This window comes from Labeo rohita, chromosome 16, assembly GCF_022985175.1.
Source record: "Labeo rohita strain BAU-BD-2019 chromosome 16, IGBB_LRoh.1.0, whole genome shotgun sequence".
NCBI lineage: Eukaryota > Metazoa > Chordata > Actinopteri > Cypriniformes > Cyprinidae > Labeo > Labeo rohita.
In genome coordinates, this window is record NC_066884.1 from 17,406,353 (window position 1) to 17,427,444 (window position 21,092).

General features: G+C 36.8%; 1 protein-coding gene across 2 annotated transcripts in view; it reads right to left on the minus strand.

Moving 5' to 3' along the window:
* Positions 1-668: 668 nt before the first annotated feature.
* Positions 669-21,092, minus strand: part of invs (inversin) — a 34,899-nt gene continuing 14,475 nt past the window's right edge. Inside the window, exons 5-19 of one of the 2 annotated variants that reach the window (XM_051132255.1) lie at positions 20,266-20,439; positions 15,089-15,256; positions 14,829-15,009; positions 14,612-14,721; positions 12,733-12,904; positions 12,338-12,493; positions 11,642-11,871; positions 11,440-11,546; positions 9,750-9,959; positions 7,985-8,214; positions 6,739-7,429; positions 6,542-6,616; positions 5,574-5,776; positions 2,247-2,351; positions 669-2,159 (exon numbers count right to left, since the gene is read on the minus strand). In XM_051132255.1, the coding sequence (XP_050988212.1) occupies positions 2,041-2,159; positions 2,247-2,351; positions 5,574-5,776; positions 6,542-6,616; positions 6,739-7,429; positions 7,985-8,214; positions 9,750-9,959; positions 11,440-11,546; positions 11,642-11,871; positions 12,338-12,493; positions 12,733-12,904; positions 14,612-14,721; positions 14,829-15,009; positions 15,089-15,256; positions 20,266-20,439 (2,931 nt within the window). In that variant the 3' untranslated portion in view covers positions 669-2,040. The remainder of the gene's footprint in view (positions 2,160-2,246; positions 2,352-5,573; positions 5,777-6,541; positions 6,617-6,738; positions 7,430-7,984; positions 8,215-9,749; positions 9,960-11,439; positions 11,547-11,641; positions 11,872-12,337; positions 12,494-12,732; positions 12,905-14,611; positions 14,722-14,828; positions 15,010-15,088; positions 15,257-20,265; positions 20,440-21,092) is intronic. The other variant, XM_051132256.1, reaches the window with a different exon arrangement.

Consider the following 21,092-nt stretch of genomic DNA (forward strand, 5'->3'; position numbering starts at 1 on the left):
ACCCGAGGAAGAAGGGTCTTATCTAGCAAAACGATCGGTCATTTTTTTCGGAAAATATTTTTTTAATACTTTTTAAGCACAAAAGCTGCTGTAGCACAGGCTCTGGGATGCGCATTCATGACGTCTTTAGTCTATGATTAGCTCACTTCACTTCTTAATCTGACAAGTTTTCAGGTTCGAGTCATTCGTTCATCACATGACAGCCCATAAGAACGAACAACTCGAAAAACCTGAAGACTCGAAACAGGTGAAAAAATTCCAGTACAGAACCTAATAGGACGTTGCGCATGTGCGACTGAACGAATCACTCCTGAGACGACTCGTTCTTCCCGAGTCACATATTCGTTCAAAATGAAAGAATCGTTTAAGAACGACCCATTACTAATTCGTAGCATTGTGGACACCCATCCCAGAGCCTTTGTGCTTAAAAAGTAAACATTTTTATTTTTCGACAAAAATGACTGATCATTTTGTTAGAGAAGACGCTTCTTCCTCGGCTGGGATCATTTAGAGCCCTTTAAAGCTGCATTTAAACTGCATTTTTGAAGTTCAAAATCAGGGCACCAGTGAAGTCCATTATATAGAGAAAAATCCTGAAATGCTTTCCTCAAAAATCATACTTTCTTCACGATTGAAGACAGAAAGACATGAACATTTTGGATGACAAGGGGGTGAGTAAATTATTTGTGAATTGTTGTTCTGGAAGTGGAGTTCTCCTTTAAGAAATTTGTGGCTTTTTAATGTCTTGACAGATCGAATCGATCATCTTTTCTTATTTGAGTTAGTTAAAGCACTAAGTAAACATGAATGAACATAAGAAGGTATGTTCTTTCACACCATTTCACAAGTTTAAATCCACCCAAATTAATCTACTCTCCTGTCTGTTTTGTTGGTCGAACTGAACTTCCAGGTCAAGAATCTTGACAACATTTGTGTTTCCTCTTATCATTTCCAGTCAGGTAGGTGAAATATTAGGCTAATTTCTCAATTAAGGTTGCTTGTATGTATCTTTACCACCTATTAACTTTAGGTTCTTAAAATATTGCGCCTATTCCTGCTGACTAAGTCACTCTTTATACGATTTAGCAGCTTCCACACGTTTTTTTCCACGCGGTTTAGACAGCATAAATTAGTAGAACAACTTATTCAGTAGTGTGTTTACTGTAATCTATGCTGTTTGTTTACATCCGCGTATTGCCGATATGGGCACGCATCCGGGTAACTGACCAAATCGTGCCCTAAGTGCAAACCCTCAGAAATAAATTACATTTTAAAACATATTCTAATATAAAGTTATTTTAAATTGTAATACTGTTTCACAATATTACCGTTTCTACTGTGTTTTTGTTATAATGCAGCCTTGGTGGGAAGAGAGTTTCAAAAACAAAATATCTTACCGACCTCAAACGTCTGAATGTTAGTGTATGTTTCAACAGTTCAAAAAATTATTACTCTCTCAGGGTAAAAGACAAAGTTGCTAACATGACCTGCAAATCTGGCAAGAATGACAGCAAAATATTTCCCTTTTAACATATAAACTGAGGTATCTTCACTTTTACAAAATAATATATTTTAAAATAGTACATTAATAATACAAAGAGTACAATGATTTATAGTGATAGATATAAACACATTAATAATCCAACCCACTTAATAAACAGGGGTGTGGCAATAAGAATATAAGGATACAATGTCAAAATCTGTGACAATATCAGAAATACGCTGAAAACTGCAATATGATGTCTTGACTGTAGCGTGGTCTCCCATGCAGGTGGTCTTATGTAAGTCCTATGTCACCCTTATGACAGGTATATGACCTGTTGTTGACAGAATGAAAGGTTATCTAATATATTTGTTGTGTTTGTGGTTTAACCTCCAACCTCTGCAGTAATCAAGGTGATACTGCAGATTTTATACATAAATGATACGGAGCATGCGAGTTTACTGTACCTTATGCAATAAACAGTTTAAATAAACATCTAATGAGTTTGTGCGTCATCCCTAAGATTTAATTCCTAGAAATCCAAGCATGTTTGTTTCTCAGTTCTTAGTTCTGTTGTGACCGCTTTGATTGTCAGCACTGGACGGCCGTAGATGGTAAGAGTATTGCTTCGCCTGACTTAAAGAATCCACGAGGCTCACACACTCGACAGCGTTCACTGCGGATAAAACAAATACACATACTCATAGGATGTAACATACAAAACAAAAGAGCATAAGCACTGATTATGAATTCAAGTACTCACACTGTTTGTTTGTTTTAAGTGACAGATCCAGCAGCGCTTGACTTTGGCTTTGCGGTTTAAGCACTGCAGCCCGCAAAGAGTGCCCTCTTTTGGAAGGGGCGCCACCTAGGCCAAATAAAACAGCAGCGTTTATTGGTTTGGACGTGGTCACATGCACATTTTTTCCTTGAATGGATCAATATCTCTGCGTTAACGTCACGACTGATACTAGAGCTATTAAAATAACAAGATTCAGACAGTTTGGTATCAAAAGCGCAGGTGTGTGTGAGCATACGTCCATCTGGCATCTGGGGCGGACAGGGCGAGGGGAGGGAGTTCTGCGTGTGTGAGCGAGAGGAGACAGCTCGACATTCCATCTGACAGCAATGAACTTTTCAAAGCGTCGTGACTGTCAGGGAGGAGCGGGGAGGGGAACAAGTGTCCGTGTGTGTACGCGTACGTGTGCGTTTGAGAACGAGAGTGTCTCTGGCCTGCTCAGCTATCATCACCTGTTCATGTCTGCTGAAGGTCAGTTGCGTTAACTGGGTCGAAACTCCACCTTATCAACTGAAATGAAAGAGGGAGGGGTGACGGCGTGTGTCTGTCGGAACGTCACGTAAAAACATAACACCCCCTGTAATAATCTTATTAGTGATGCTTGTCCTACTTTTAAATGTAACTTGTATTTGGCTGCTTATGCTACTGACACGAATTAAAAACATGTGGCTAGTTAAGGAAAGGTATCCTATAACTTTTGTAAGTGATCAGACATATGACTAAGTTATGATAAATTATTTTTTTTTTGGCATCAGATATTTGGAAAAATATTTAAAATATACAATACTGTTCAAAAGTTAGGGATTGGTAAGATTTAATAATTACTGTTTTTGAAAGAAGGATGCATTTATTATTAGTTCTATTGAAATTGCTCAGTTTCTTCTCCAAACTGAATAGCATTTTTGAGGGCCTAAACATGCTCAAACTTATGAAACTTTGCACACACAAAAAGTGGTGAAAATTTAAATCTGATATAGGTTTTAGAAGTGGGTGTGTCAAAATGGCTCAATAGCGCCACCTATAAAATTTCAACAAAGTGCCCCGAGCTACATTCCACGTACATGTATGAAATTCGGTAGACACATGTAACACACCAATACCTACAAAAAAGTTCCGCTGGTACAGAGTTCGAAACTTAGCAGGAAGTCTGTTATTTTGAATTTTCTCGGCAAGTTTTGTGCCGTTTTTTTTTTTTAATTTCAGGCGTCCTCCTAGAGATTTACACAGAGCAGAACCAAATTTGGAGTGCAATTTAAAGCCCTTTGTGACATTAAATTGCGAAGAACTTGCATTTTTGGTTGAAGGGCGTGTCCGTGGCAGACTGACAAACTTTGATGTTTCGCCATGAAACCGGAAGTTGTTATAATTCATAATAGGCATACAATGACCGATCTGCACCAAAATTCACGTTTGATAAGAGTCCTGTCCTGAACACGTGCTCATGCCCATATTCCATTATAGTCATAGCGCCACAGCGCCACCTGCTGGCAACAGGAAGTGGCACGTTTGCCCTAACGAACTCCTCATAGAGATTTAATGACATCAACATTATATTTGGTCAGTGCAATGACCAAAAGGCTTTTGCAATGTTAAATTGTGAAGATCTTGAATTTTCGTTAAAGGGCGTGTCCGTTGCGGCCTGACAAAGTTTGATGTTTCACCATGTATAAGGAAGTTGTTATAACTCAGCCATACAATGTCCGATCTGCCCCAAACTTCACACGTTTGATTGGAGTCCTGCCCCGAACACATCTAAAGGCCAATATACTGTTATAATCATAGCACCACCTGTTGGCTATAGGATGTGTCATGTTTTACACTAACTCAAACATACCATGTTCAATCTGCGCCAAACTTCAAGTTTACTAAAAGTCTTGGCTTGAAGACATCTATATATTCAGTTACAGTCATAGCGCCACCTGCTGGCAGCAGGAAGTTTGGCACATATAAATGACTTTGACATATTCATCTTATAGTTACTACTTTCAATGCATATTGCCCACCGTTCACTGTTTTCCTAAAGCCACCGAGTGGCGTTGAGCCCAGGCGCAAGGTCCATTTCAACACTGCTTTGCAGCTTTAATTTGATTATATATACTATAAAAAAATAATATTGGGAAATATTATAATTAGGGCTGTCAAACGATTAATTGCGATTAATCGCATACAAAATAAAAGTTTGAGTTTGCCTAATATATGTGTGTGTACTGTGTGTAATTATTATGTATATATAAATACATACAAATTAATGTATATATTTCAGAGAAATGTTATGTACAAAATATTTTTATTTGTATAAAATATAAATTATTTTAAAATTATAATAAATACATATACTTGTTTTTTTTTTTTGAAATATACTTGAATGTATTTGCATTTATAATAATTATACACAGTACACACACATATATTACGCAAACTCAAACTTTTATTTTCTATGCGAATAATCATGATTAATCATTTGACAGCCCTAATTATAATTAAAAATTCTTAATTCTTAAATTCTTAATTTTAATATATTTAAAATTGAAACATGATCCTTTGGATATTATTCTAATATGCTGATTCTAATAGTACTCAAGAAACATATTTTATTATTACCAATGTTTAAAACAATTGTGCATATATCATATTTTTTTGGAAACCAAGATACATTTTTTTCAGGATTCTTTGATATATAAGAAGTTCACAATAACACAATTTATTTAAAATAGAAATTCTTTGTAACTGTATAAATGCCTTTCATGTCGCGTTTGTGCATTCTTGTTGAATAAAGGCATTATTTAAAAAAAAAAAAAAAAAAAAAAAACACACCTCACTACATATACTGCATTAGTAACCGGGACTTGTCACAACACATATATTTTTGTTGTTTTGATTGCTTGTTTGATCCTTGTCTACACTGGCGTTTTCACTGCATTTCAGAAATGATCTCTGTCCACACTGCACAACTGAAACCGCATGTCACATCACCATTCATAATGAGCATGATGTTATTGTTTAGATGCTCATCAAGGATACGCATAGCAAATGTGTGGGGAGCCACGCCATTGTTTTCAAAAGTCTCTGTTTTGGTCCGTTTACACTGAAACTCAAGCCCGGATTTTCAAACTGAAACAGGGTCTGCAGCATTTTTGAAAGTCTCCGTTTTTGAGAGTCGAAAACACCGGAATAGTATCTGTGACAGGCCTTAGCAACCGTAGCAAAAATGTGTCTTAAAACGAAAACGCACTAGTGTAAATATAGCCTTAGTAAAATATATATTCTTAGTTCAAGAAATACATTACTCACCATATATATTTTGCAGCACAGAGCTCTTTTTTCCTACATTCCTGGTGGGAGGAGCTTGAACGTCAGATGTTTTATAGTGGGTGTGATCATGAGCAATAGGCCACTCCCACAACAGCTGAACCAAAAGAGCTGCGACTTCAGCAGACTCCGCCCCTTTCCCAGCCTTGCACAGTACCTTACGAAGACGACCTCGAATACAAGACCTGAATGGAAAAACAACATGTTACCCTTTTATACGCACCAACTAAAGTAGCAACAGCACATTAAAGACGTACAATCAAACAAGCAAACCACATTACTGTTCACAAAAAAGGACTTCAAGAATGTGCATATACCTTATTATTTGTGCTCTGAATCCCATTATTTTTAAAGCCATTAAAAGTAAGTGCACTCATGGGCCTCCACTACATTCCCTACACACACACACAAATAAATAAGAGGCATATTCTGGTGACCTCCCCTTGAAGGTGTTGATGTGCTGGTGGGCAAAAAGCCATGCCACAACTCAAATAAAAAACATGTGGGCAACATATGAGCAGACACTGATGGAATCTGCAGACTTTTCTTGCATTTTCTGTGCTGATTTGGAGGAAAACGCCTCAGAATGATATGAGAGACAGTATATATTTATATGCACTCAAGTAATCGAATTGATGGCTCAATTAGACTGAAAAGCCTTCAGGTGAACAGATAGAGCTTGATCCAAATAAAATTTTGATCCATTTCAAAGGAGTGGATTGAATTGGATTGGATTCACTCTAGTGTAGGAGACTACATTCAAAAACACACTGTTTAACCATCACTGAACAAAAATATTTGATTGCAGAATGCTGTGATTGGCCAATCAGAATCGAGTATCTCTTGTAGTAGAGAAATCCAACAGTCTGGTTCTGGAAGTAAAAATCCTTTCATATTCTTCATAGGGAAAATTATTTTTAACACTTACTTTAAAGCTTTAAAAGACAGACCTGTTGTGAGCTCTGAGGTTGTTAATCAATAGCATATGCTTTTGTCGAAGCCATCTGTTCACATTACCCATGATGCTGTGCAGAAAATCCCACCAATCAGAGAGTAAATATTTGTGCTTACTTATACTTGAAACCAATGCTCCTAAAAATAGTGGGCAGGGAGTTTATAAAAAAAAATTAAAAAGAGACATCAGTACCTCTTCCATGCTCTTTGTATCACAACAGCCGCCTGGTTTTTACTATGGATGCTGTCTCTCTTCTGTTCTTTCTCTTTGTCAACTTGTTTTTTTCTTGTTCTGCCCATCCATCTCTCTTTGTCTCTTTCCATCCCTGTACATTTCTGTTTCTCTCTGCCGGTCTGTTTATCCCCCTCAGTCCTTGATCTGTTATCCTTATCTCTTTCTGCTCGTCTCTCTTTTTGTCGTGTGACAGAGGTGGAGTTGGAGATGTTAGATGGCTGGTTTCCTGTAGATCTGTGTTGTGATGCTGGCCTGTTCCCCCTGGATGCTGATTTACAAACGCTGTCTGTCGGTGTCTCTGTGGATCGTGGTGTAGCATGGGTCGCTTGTTTTAAATGGGCTCCTGTAGTCCTGGGTCTGTTATGTATTGCTGATTTGGGTGTTGTGGTGGTTTCCATGTGGCCTGGTGCTACATGGGCCCCTGCGTTGACCGGTTTGGCACTGCCTGGTCGACTGGACCCAGCGGGAGATCGGCGCTCATATGTGGAGCCACATTCCACAGATATGCATGTGTCTGGGCCGCAATTTTCCATCACACACACCTCCTCAGTGCCTGAACACTTCCTGGTGCTCAAGGGGGTCATCGTGAGACCAGAGGCTGCCGGGGGGAGAGAAGCCTCTGGTGTTTCAGCCTCTCTCGTTCTGCGCTCTGATTGAGACAAACAAAAGAACTGGTTGGAGAAGTGCACTAACATTAAGTTGCATGACAGTGGCCTAAAATATTATAATAAATTACTATTAAATAAAAGAATTAAAAAAATATATAAAAGTAGTGCTTTCAAAATTAGTGCATTAACGCAGGCAATTAATTTTTCCAGTTTAATGGCGTTAAAAAAAATATTTAGTGCAGTTACTGCAGGGGCGGGGCTAGGGTTGGCCATCCCACTCACAACTGCTGCTTCCGTCTCTTTTTTTCTTGACAAGTAGTGCATTTATTTAGACACAGAATGTCTTTACAACCACATCAAACAAGACTTTTCAGACACGCACTCATCTTCGCCTCAACGACAGGTGCTAGTCAAACGAGTGCAGAAACAGTACAGGTGATGAGGGAATTTTAAACTATATATATAGTTTTTTTAAATTAATTTATTAATAATTTATTCTTTTTTATTGACAATATTTATTCATTTTATTGAATTCTAATGGCACTGAAGTGTAACGCCATGTCATTTATTCTTTGCTTTCTAGTTCAAAAACTCACCAGTTCTGTGTTTTTTCTCTCTCCTGCTCTGTGATTGGACATTATGAGCACTGGGGGACTTTTTGTGTTTGTGTCCTTTCGCCACTACTGGTTCTTTAACGCTCTGCTCTGTTTCATCCAGTGACAGCTTTTCCACTCTGGCTGCGGCCAATGAGACAAGCTGCTTCTGATCTGCCTCTGCCAATGAGTGCTGCTGCTCTGCCTCACGTCTCCGCTCCTCCTCCCTCTTTCTAAAGAAACAAAAAACACATAACACGCATTCATTCACTTCACACATACATTTGTCCTGTTGATGATGACTGTCCTGAGTCATTTATGTAATGTTGTGCTGCTTGCTGGTGACTGTCAGTTGACACCAAGTTGAGTATCTGATTATATGGCTGCCATAGCGATTATTCAGATACACTTGAACTAGTTTTCAAAAGTTTGTGATTAGTACGATTTTTGAAGAAATGAATACTTTTATTAATCAAGGACACAATGTTAAGATTGTTAAGATTTCTATTTCTTTTGAACTGTCTATTCATCACAGGATCCTGACAAAAATATAAAGCAACACAAATATGTTCAACATTTATAATAATAAGAAATGTTTCCTGACCACCAAATCAGCATATTATAATGATTTCTGAAAGATCATGTGACACTGACTGAAGTAATGGTTGTTGAAAATCACAGGAATAAATTTCCTAAAATACAATAAAATCAAAAACAGTTATTTTACATTGTAATAACATTTCTGTTTTTACTGTATTTTGATCCAGTAAAGCCTTGGTAAGGAGAAGACACTTTTTAAAAATACAACAAAAGGTTTTGAATGATAATCAGGGTTGCCAGGTTTTTACAACAAAACCCACCCAATTACTACTCAAAACTAGCCCAATCTAAATATGATGTTATTGGGATCACTTTAACCCACGGACATCAACAACAACCTGCGGCAGCAGTGTAAAAGAAGCCCAATTCCGCAGAAAAACCACGGACCTGGCAACACTGATGGTGCGTGTATATATATATATATATATATATATATAATATACTGATGGTATATATAATGAATATATATATATATATATATACACACAACCCATTTTTATTAAGTTAATTTTAAAGTTTTTTGAGTTGTTCTGACTTTTGGTCAGTACAGTAATTTCAGGTCAATATCTGAGTTCAACAGTTGATAAGTATCCCTCCTTGTTTTGAACACTTAGCAGGAAACAAAAAAGAAAGAGTAGATGGATAGATTGCGGGCAGAATAACACAGATAAAAGACAGAGGGTTAAAGTGACAGACTACGCAAACAAGTTTAAAGCAATGAAACGAATGTATGTTAACGTGTGTAAGCAGACCCAGAAAAGAGAGACCATATTCTAAGCTGTGTATGTGTGTATTCATTCATCCTCAGAGCTGACAGACTCTAAATGTCAAGCTGTTGAGCAGCTGAACGTTGCCCAATTAACAGAAAAGAAGGGAGAATGAGTGAATCTCTCTCGCTCTTTCTCTCTCTCTCTATATCGTCTCATCTATTTCCATTATTGACAGCAAGAAATTGATGCTCATATTCCTCAGCAGGCAGGTAGATAGATGAGCTGCTTCAGAGCAAACACACATAATTAAACAACAGGTATTATATTCATGCAAACATTCCGTGTCAGCTCGGCAGATCAGCCTAGCCACATCAATCAGCACTGGATTGTGGGTAAGAGAATATTTGCACCCCACCATTTATCTTATCACTTTCTCTTCTAGACAGAACGAGTCTTACTTTGCAGCATCCTTGCGCAGTTGCTCATGTCTCATGAGGAGCTTCTTGCGTTCTCTGAAGGCCCGTCGGACCTTGTAGCCCTTGTAAAGAGCCTGGATAGACGAGGCAGCGATGTCCTGGATGGCGGCGATGGACAGAGCTCCATGCTCCAATAGAAACTGGGTCAGTTCTTGATGTTCTCCCAGCAGGGCGTAGTCTAGAGGTGTGTACCTAAACACAATCCCTACAGTCAGTAGCCATTTAACACAAGGGTTTTTAAATGGTAAATCTTCTGTTCATTTTGATCAATATAATGCTTCCTTGCTGAATAATGGTACTTCTGAATAGTATATATACCAGTGACATTTCTTCCGGGGGAGGCAAAAGAAGCAGTGCCTCCTTAAAATATTGGATGAAAAAAAAAATTAAACAACCGTATAACAAAATATAACATTATTAAGTGTAGGGCTGCCCCCCTAATAGTTGACGAGAAGAGACTTGGTCGACCAAAATTTTATTACTCGCTTAGTCGCAGAAAAAAATTCACACAAAGTGACGAAGGTAGGCAGTCCATGACGGACAGATCGTTAATAGCTGGTCTATGTGGTAATATAGTACATTGGGCAGGACATCCAAACGCTCACCTATCATTCATCAACCTCAAATATGGCTTTTCATCTATAAGATGTATGTAGGAGCAACTTGCGGTCACTCGCTCTTAAAATACTCCGTCATTTTTGATCATACAGATGAAAGGAACACATCTTTCGAATCTGTAAAGACTGTACGTTTATTTGTGTGCACTCAGAATAACAACGAAACGTTGCGCTTTTGTAAAATAATTAAATCAAACAGGATGTCTTTTCTGCTGTCTCGATCCCTGGGAACTTGAGCGTGTCACTTCAAAACTCTGGGTATATTTACCTTACAGATGTGAAAAATATATCTATAGAGAGTGAAATGTCTACTTTTAAATGAACCAATTCAAATAGAAAAAAATATTCTCAGATAACGTAATCCATATGAAAGGTGAATACAAGCGCACCACTACTACGGAGATGACGAGTCAGTGTCGCCGACTTCATCTCAGTCTGAAATTTCCGTATGCGTTTTATGTATTTGTTTGAGATTAAAAAGTATTTAAAATGTATTTTTTTAATGAAAGTAACCGATCATTTCCCTAGATAAGACCCTTTTCCTCAGTTGGTATTGTTACAGTTGCATTTGGGATTGTTTGAAACCGCATTTAAACAGCATTTTGGAAGTTCAAAATCGAAGCACCATAGCAGTTCATTATATGGAGAAAAATCCTAAAATGTTTCCCTCAAAAAACTTTACGGCTGAAGAAAAAAAGATACGAACATCTTGGATGACAAGGGGTGAGTACATTATCTGTCCATTTTTGTTCTGAAGTGGAGTTCTCACTTTACTTTTCTGATTCGATTGTGTAAGTAAAGTTTATTCAACCAAGACAATGTGACTGGGACATGAATTTACATTTGATTTAAAAAAAATAAAAATCTTGCTTCAGAACACCACCAATATATACATACATACATGTTTAATACTATATATGATAAATAATATATGTTTAAATTATTAAAATCATAAATGCAATTGCCTTAACAAATTTTAGACTCAAGCCTGCAGTCAGCTACAGAACCACTAGGCCACATCACAAGAATCATGTGCATGCATAAATGTTTGTTACCTCTCCTCTGTGTGCTCCATATGGTTGGGAAAGGCCCCGCATCCCAGAAGCAGCTTCACAGCATCCAGATAACCGTTATTACAGGACCAATGTAGTGCAGTTCTCCCCTTAACAAATAAACATACACAAAAGTCAGACTATTCTTCAGTCTTTCTCTCTTTCATATATCCACTCTGGCTTTGGGCTTGCTTTACAATCATACCTCCTTGTCCTGGATATTGGGGTCTGCATCATGCTGAATGAGCAAGGCCATACAGTTGATGTAGCCAGCATATGCCGCACACTGCAGGGGAGTTCGTCCTGCATGATCCTGTAAATTAGGACTGATCCCGTTCTCCATCAGCACCTCGCACACCTCCGCATTACCGCCCAGAGCCGCCCAGTGCAGGGCTGAGTGACCGTCTATGTCTACCAGATCAACACGCGCCCCTCCTAAACATATAAAACCATGAGCACTCTGTGAAATGCTGTACTTTTCCACCAACAGTGCCACATCAAACTTGCAAACAAGTCAGTCATGCTCTAGCAGTACTTAATAAAACTAGATAACTACAATTATGATAATTCAATAATAGCTACTTTATTTATTTACCAAATACATATCCACCTTATTTTTAAATGGTAAATGTTGCACTACAAACCAGTGTAATACATTAAAGATAATACATTAAAACAATAAGGTAAGACGCACCAATTTGCAATATCAAGAAGCAAAACGAGCTGTTTTATACGGCTAAAAATAGCTGAGATCGAAAACCAGACCCATAAAATTCAAAAAATGCACACACCCGCTTTTAGTCATCTGTATAAAATCATTTTCATTGTTTTTGCCTGTTTTTATTATTTCCCTTGCCACCATCAGTTTGGAGGATAAAGGGTCACATGTGCACTTACAAACCTTTGATGAGTGTTAGAATGACATCTCGATGGCCCATCTCACATGCACGGAACAGAGGCGTGTGTTTCATTACGTCAAGTGGGTCCACCATGGCTCCCTGCTCGAGTAACAACCGCACAGTGGACACATGCCCTGAGAGCGCAGCCGCATGAAGCGCTACACACACACACACACACACAAAAGAGCACACAAAGACAGTGACCAAACCGTCAACTCTTGTTATGGCTGTATGGGGGTACATATATAGGATATGGCTTGTTAATTGCTTGATTGAACAGAAAATGCAATTATCACTGATCTGAGCTGAAACTAACCACTTTAGGCCAGGAATGGATAATTGTGTTCAAAATCTGTGTGTGTGTATGTGTAAGTGAGTGTGTAAGTCTCTCACACACCTGTCCCTCCATATTTGTCAGTCATGTTTATGTCCAGGTCTTTTTTCAGATCCAGCATAATTTTAATAACATCATCGCTGCCCTTCCCTGCAGCCCACATGAAGGCTGTTCGTCCCTCCAGATCAGGTTCATCTCGCACAGTGGGGTGTTTTAGGAACACTGCGACTGTGTCCTTAACAGACAGAAAACACAATAAACAGGCAAAACCACACACACACACAAAATATAAATGAATAAATAAATAAATAAACCAGTAAGATTTTACTACAGTTAGTGTTACAGTTTTAGGCACAATTTCAACCTTGAACTGCTAATATATACAGTGCGTTGCGAAAGTATTCAAACCCCTTCATTTTTTTTTCACGTTTTATGTTGCTGCCTTATGTTAAACTGCTTCAAATTACTTTTTTTCCACATCAATCTACACTCCATACACCATAATGATAAAGCAAAAACAGAATTGTCACAAACAAAATTTATTAAAAAAAACAAAAAAAAAAACACTGAAATAAGTACATTGCGTAAGTATTCATACCCTTAACTCAGTACTTACCTGAAACACCTTTACAGCCTCAAGTGTTTTTGGGTATGGTGCAACAAGCTTTGCAAATCTGTATTTGGCAATTATCTGCCATTCTTCTCCTCACCTCTTCACCTCTCAAGATCTGTCAGGTTGGATGGGGGCAGATGCATATTTTTAGGTTTCTCCAGAATTATTGGATTGGGTTCAATCCCAGGCTCTTGCTGTGATGAGGCTGCTACACTTTAGTTTTGGGATGGTACTCTGCAGGTGGTGAGCAGTGCCTGGTTTCCTTAAACATGATGCTTGGAATTGAGGTTCATCAGATTATCTTGTTCCTCATAGTCTGAGGGTTCTTTTGCAAATTCCAAGTGTGTTTTCATGTGTCTTTACTGAGGAGAGAATTGAGTTTGGCCACACCACCATAAAGACCGGTTTGGTGGAGTATTGCAGTGATGTTTGTCCGTCTGTAGGTTTCTCCCATCTTCACACATGATCATTAAACTCAACTAGAGTGACCATCAGGTTCTTGGTCACCACTCTAACCAGAAGGCCAGCTCTGTGAAGAGTCCTGGTTGTTTCAAACTTCTTTCATTAAGGGTAACAAAGACTACATGCTTCTGTGAACTTTAATACAGCTGAATTTTTTCTGAACTCTGATGTGTGGCTTAATGCTATCCTGTATCTGAGCTCTACAGGCAGTTTTTTTTTTTGACCTAAACAAGCATTTTTAATTGTTAGACCTTTTATTAAGATGTGTGCCTTTCCAAATCATAACCATTTAACTACCCACTGCCACAAGTTAACGCCACTCAAAGTGTAGTAACATCTACAAGCAATATGAATGCTCCTGAGCTAAATTTCAATGGTTCAAGATAAGGGTATGAATACTTATGCAATGGAATCATGTACATTTATTATTTTAAATAAATTTGCAAAGATGTTAAAAACCTGTTTTTGCTTTGCCATTATGGTGTATGGAGTGTAGATTTATTTGGAAAAAAAGTAATTTAAAGTTTAACAACATAAAACGTGAAAAAAAAAAAAAAAAAAAAAAAAAAAAAAAAAAAAGGGGTTTGAATACTTTCGCAAGGCACTGTATAAAATAATAGGCAAATATGACTAGATAAATCAACAAGCATATTTATATTTGTATGTGAGGAATGAATGAATGAATGAATGAATGAATATTTGCTTGAATATATAAATAAAAGAATAAATTAATAAATGAACCAGCCAACACTTGGCAACTGTTTTCTAAAGCTCTGATGGAGCCAAATTAAAAGAAAGAAATGAAAAGCAAAACATTCATGGTCCAATCATTCAAGATATTATTTTACACATTCAAAAATGTCTTACAGCATAGTTGCTCTGAGCTCCATAGTGCAAAGGTGTTGCTCCCTGACTGTCTGATGGGATCATCCCAGACTTGTTCCTCTCTAACAGAAGATGTACAATCTTTGCATGACCTACACATATACATACAAACCAGTTTTAACATCTACACTTATAGCAAATGATTTTAATTCAGAATAATTATTTAAGCAGTCAAATATGCACATGTATAAGTGTGTACCCAGCAGCGCCGCCCAGTGCAGTGGTGTCCTGAACAGATTGTCATAGGCTGTCACACTGCAGCCCTCATATGATGTCAGGACTTCAACCACCGCCTCATTCCCATCAGCCACTGCAAAGTGCAGAGGGGTGCGTCCTTCATAGTCCTGCCAGTTCAGCAGGGACTCAGTGGGAGCAGCTTCCTACAAAATACACAAATATTGACAATACTGTAATTGTAATATTTGTTTGTTTGTGGAAAGATTATGAGTGTGGACTCACCAGGATACAGCGCACTGTACGTGTGGCATTGGGGTGTTTGTTATGGGCCGCCCAGTGTAGGGGGATCTTGCCTTCGCTGTCTGGGATCCCGATGTTTGAGTCGTGCTTGATCAGCAGCTTAACATGCTCGGGGTGATTGTAGAAAGCGCTCCAGTGCAGCGCTGTCTGCTGTAGAACAAACAACATTTCATTTTAAAGATTACATTTCCAGTTTTACTGTTCACTCGTGTTACACTGCGGCTACGAAGCTGCTTCACGGCCTTCAAGCAAACTGGGGCTTAATCTGATCACAGCGAACAGGCTGTCAATAAACTGCAATCAAGAAAATAACATTATGGAGCTTTTCCAAAAGCACAAGTAAAGAAGTGCTGGCATTCACTCTTTATCATATCACATCACATCAAACTAGTCAGCCAGCTGCCTCGGGGCTTAGAGGGTCAAGATATTCTTATCCAATACAATCAAGGCCTAGTCTTAGAACAGTTTTTCACATTTTCTATTCTGACTATAGGTAAAATTCGTTTAGCAGAGCTGGTGGTACACTCTTATTAGGTGCTGAAAACATAATAAATTAGCCAAAATATTTAATAGGCCACACAAGGAACAAGGACAATTTTTGGCCGAGATACAACAGTTTGAAAATCTGGAATCTGAGGGTGCAAAAAAATCTAAATATTGAGAAAATCGCCTTTAAAGTTGTCCAAATGAAGTTCTTAGCAGTGCATATTACTAATGAAGTTTTTATATATTTACGGTAGGAAATTTACAAAATATCTTTATGGAACATGATCTTTACTTAACATTCTAATGATTTTTGGCATAAAAGAAAAATCAATCATTTTGACCCATACAGTGTATTTTCGGCTATTGCTACAAATATGTAGAATGACGGAAGTTCAGCAAGTGCACATTTACAGAATGTTATAATCGCTACTTGAAATCTCTTAATTTTTACTTTATTATTCAAATAATATTTAAAACAAAACATTACAACTTTTTTATTTACATGTAAATGAACTTTAATTTGACAACTTTCAATTAAAAAATAAATACTAACATACATAACTTAAGTAAAATTCAAAACCAAAATGTAAATGAATTTAAACTTCAATGTATACATTAAGACTTTAAATTAAAAAGTAAAATTATATACAACTTTATATTATAAAAATATAAAAATCTAAAATTATATACAAGTTTTAGTTGAGTAAAACTAAAATGTAAAATGAATTTGAACGTGAAATGAAAATGAATGTATTAAATATAAAAGTAAAAAGTAAACATTACAACTTTAAGTTGAATAAAATGCATTTAAAATGCAATATTTTAATCTTTATTTTAATCTTTAAAATTACAACTTAAGTTGAATAAAATTTAAAATGAAATGTAAATTAATTTAAACTTAAATCTATACATTAAAACTGTACATTACTAAAATATAAAAACAAACAAAATTATATACAACAACCTTAAGTTGAGTAAACCTGGAATGTAACATGAAAAATAATGTGTGTGTGTGTATATATATATATATATATATATACACATATATATATACACATTATTTATATATACACACACACACATAATCTTTAAATTTACACCTGAAATGTAAATGAATTTCAACTTAACACTTTCTTGTAGTTCCAATTTTATATTTTGCAAATGTGAATTGTCAAGTGCCAAAAACTTGAACTGATACATGTCTATCAGTTTTAGATTTCCAATGCCTTTTTTGTGTGTGTCACGCTCTTTTGGCTCTCCTGTGCCAAAATTCCTCCTCATCAGTAACACTTTTGGCTTCTGTTTGATAAATTGCTTGAGCTTTTTTTCCATTTGTGAGCCACCTTTTTTAACAAGATTTACCAGCAAAACACTTGCTCTACCAGCTTCACCATAAAAACGGTTTGCTCTGCAGTTCGATTCCAAAAAGGGTAACCTAAAACACATACACACACCCTTCTCTCTATATCAATCACTCAAGTTTCCCCAGCCACAAAACACACAAACAGACACTAGATGAGCTATTTTCTGCATCTGGCCACAGAACAAGCCTCATCACGAGAAATCATGATTCTGCTTATCAAATTATTACAAAACCAACAGACGAATAAAGGCTTGCAAACAAAACTCCCTTATGTGACTCAATGGAAGCACTGATACAAACACAGTGCGCATACGTGCGCACACACTCATGTTAGCGTAATCACAACCATACACACACACACAGAATAATGATTTAAAACAGGAGCCTTAATAACCCTGGTAGCTTTGAGCAGTTTGTCTGTGGAATGAGATTTTAAATGACGGCGTATCTAAAGAGTCGCTGTATGTGCGTAGATCATCGGAAAGTAAACTGGGGTGAATGTTTACAGTAATTGGAGCCAAAGTGAATAAAGCTGCATGTGGTCTGGTAATCTGGAGCAGTTGATAGCAGTGTTTCCCAGGAAAGCACGGGGCCCACATACGCATCTCTCCAACCCCTTCTTTTACTCTGTGGTGACCAGCACATATCAACTTATCTAGTCTAAAGATTCTGTGTTTACTAATCCTAACCATAGTACTATAGCTGTATTATTGCTTGTATTATACAGTAGCTCATATAGTAATAATACAGATATTACTGTACAACATCCATCATTTTGACAGATTACATTGAGAGTGATCTATTGTAAATTGTAGCTGTAATTCCCACCCCTGTCCAGTTGGTGGTGAGTGCGCTCCAGTCAGCAGAACACAGGATACAGAACAAAAACAAAATTATCAGAAATGTTTTGCTATGCTAGGCAAGCACACAGAAGCTACAACGATCTATCACGGCACATTAAAGAGCGCCAAAACGGTATTTACTGCTTGAATTTCTTAAGGAAATTGACAGAATTTGAAATATGAGACTTCGTTTAATATCAAAAGTAATACAAAGCCTAGCCTATTGCTATTTATTAGAAGGAAGAGGCACTATATGTCCATACATCAACTGAAAACAGTATAGACCAAGAGATCGATTGTTTTTAACCACTGCGCTGTTGTCATGTAGGGTCATGATTAAAAACGGAAATGTGAACAAAAATAAAAGCTATTAAATGTCTATTTTTAATTCTAATTAAAACGTGAAATTAAAATGATGGGTAATAATAAATTATTACAGGATTATTTCGACCCTGTCCGTCAAAATGACGGACAATGTTGCAAATTCTTTTTTTTTTTTAAGTTATATTTTTGGGCATTTTCATGCCTTTAATGGACAGGACAGTAGAGAGACGACAGGAAAGTATTGGGCAGAGAGAGGGGAACAGGATCGGCAAAAACGGGATTCGAACTCGGGTCGCGAACACAGCAGTGCTATATGTCGGCACACTATCCACAAGGCAATTGTCGCCAACCAATGTTGCAACTTCTGATATATATACACACACACACACACACACGCACAGGGGTACGCAGGTGCACATTTGCAACCAAAATAAAAAATGTGCTGGGTGAATGGCTTCAGACCGCTCACATGGTTGACAGCTGTTAATGCACTGTAATAATAACTGTAATAATATACAAGATTTCCATTCAAACTGAAAGCATACATATGGGCTCTGCGTTGCTGGTTTCAGAGCGAAACGCAAAACATTAACTGACACACTTCAATCGGCAGTGATACAACTGGAAGTGCATTTGCCTCCAACTCGTCAAAATAAAAGCTGACTGATTTTAGGTTTGAATAAGTTTAAATAAATAAAAATGTATGTAAATATTAACATTGTATTTTAAGTGTACTATAAAATAACTGCATTTTATTTAATATTCATTTTTATTCTAAAATATAATAGTATTATCACACTTTATTATTATTATTATTTTTTTTTTTCAAAAATTAACTAACCCTAATATTATTAATTATTGTAATGATTTTATTGTTATATTTAATAGGTCACGGTATGTGCAGTTTGAGCACCAAAAACTTGTGTGTGTATAGAACCAGTCAAAAGTTTTTAAACAGTAACATTTTTTGATGTTTTTTTTGTTTTTTTTTAAGAAGTCTCTTCTGCTCATCAAGCCTTCATTTATTTGATCCAAAGTACATCAAAAACAGTACGATTTTGAATTTTTTTTACTATTTTTTTTTTTTTTTTTTTTTTTAGCATCATTACTCCAGTCCATGATCCTTCAGAAATCATTCTAATATTCTGATTTGCTGCTCAAAAAATATAACATTATAACAAAAATGTAACATTGATAATAAGATGAAATGTTTCTTGACCAAATAAGCATATTAGAATGATTTCCGAAAGACTGGAGTAATAATGCTGAAAATTTAGTTTTGCCAAAGGAATAAATTGTATTTTAATAACACAGAAAAAAGTGACTTTAAAGTGTAATGTTTTACAATATTACTGTTTTTACTGTATTTTTGGTTAAATAAATGCAGCTATATATATTGACTTTGTTGAACATGTGGCACTTTACTTCTGCAACTGCAACTTTATATCTCACACTTGCAATTTTATCAAAAATGTAACTTTTTCATAATTGCTTAACTTTATTTTACACAACTATGACTTTCTCATAAAAGTAATTATTTCTTATAAATCTGCCAGTTTATTTCTTGTAACTGCAACTTTATATCTAAAATGTAACTTTTTTCATAATTACGACTTTATTTCTGCTAAACGTGATTATTTCTTATACATGTGACTTTATTTTCATAATTGTTATTTTATATCTTATTTTAAGATTTATCTTACAACAACCTGCTTTATTTTTTACTCTGAGGTGAAAACTTGCTTCCATGCATATGTTGTGAAATTGGCTGGTTTATATTCTCTCTGCGATTCGCGAAAGACGTCTTCGGCATGCAGCGAGTGTGCGATTGTCACTTCACACACACACATAAGGTTAACATTGCGATGAGACCCTGAGCCTTGTAGGCGCCTGGCAAGCTCTCGCAGCAGCTCTGAGAAAATATCTTTTATTAGACAATTTAAACAGAGCTCATATCCTCCAGAGAAACATCAGAGGGTGCAGAGCCCCCCTGCTGCTTTATGGCATATATACAACCACAAACACACACGCACACATACACACACCACCTAACCTCACGTTCACCCCTGTTCCCCACCCAAGCCATCTGTAGACGAGCCGCCGAGTGTGTAAGCACATGTAATGTGTGTATCTGCGTTTGGTACCTTATTTCTGTCCTGTGTGTCCACCTCGCCAGGTGCCATGTGCTTGAGGAGCAGAGACAGAGGTTTGGAGCTCGAGTGTCGGGTTGCCAGGTGTAACGGAGTCATTTCTTCCAGATCCTTCAGCCGCCAATCGGCGTGGCGCGAGAGTAAGAGTTTCATGAAACGCACGTTGCCCTAAAAAGCATGTGTACACCCAAAAAAACATAATTAGCAACTGTTAACTTTAATTACACAGTTGTCTATTTGCAAGGATTGGACAATCACAGACTAATAGATCATAGTCCCAAGAAAAATCAACAATCTGTTTACCCTAAATGTTTATGTTTCCAATGAATTTATTACACTATTGAACTATAATTCAGTCAGAGCTGTGGCCAAGTCATTAAGGCAGCTGTGAAGACTGATTGAAACCAGTAACACTTAAGTTCTCGAGTCTATTTGACTGATCCATTAAAACAAACGGCTCATAAGAGTCATTCAGTCATGAATCGAACAACACCTGTAAACTCACAACCATTTGAAATATTTCTTTTCCCAATTTTGGCTTCAGTCAGGTCTTCTAAAACTATGATTTTAGTGCTTAGATTTACTTCAGTGTAAAATCTGAAATCATATGTGTTCTCATATCTGGGATATCTTAATTTAATATGCAAAGGCAGTTATTTGTAAGTTAATTTCCCCACAAAACGTGACAATGAAGACTGCAGTAATGGCTACTGAAAATTTAGCTTTGCCATCACAAGAATAAATTACAGTAGAAAGCATTATTTTAAATTCTATTTCACATATTGTTTTTTATTGTCGACTAGAACATATTATTTCAGTTC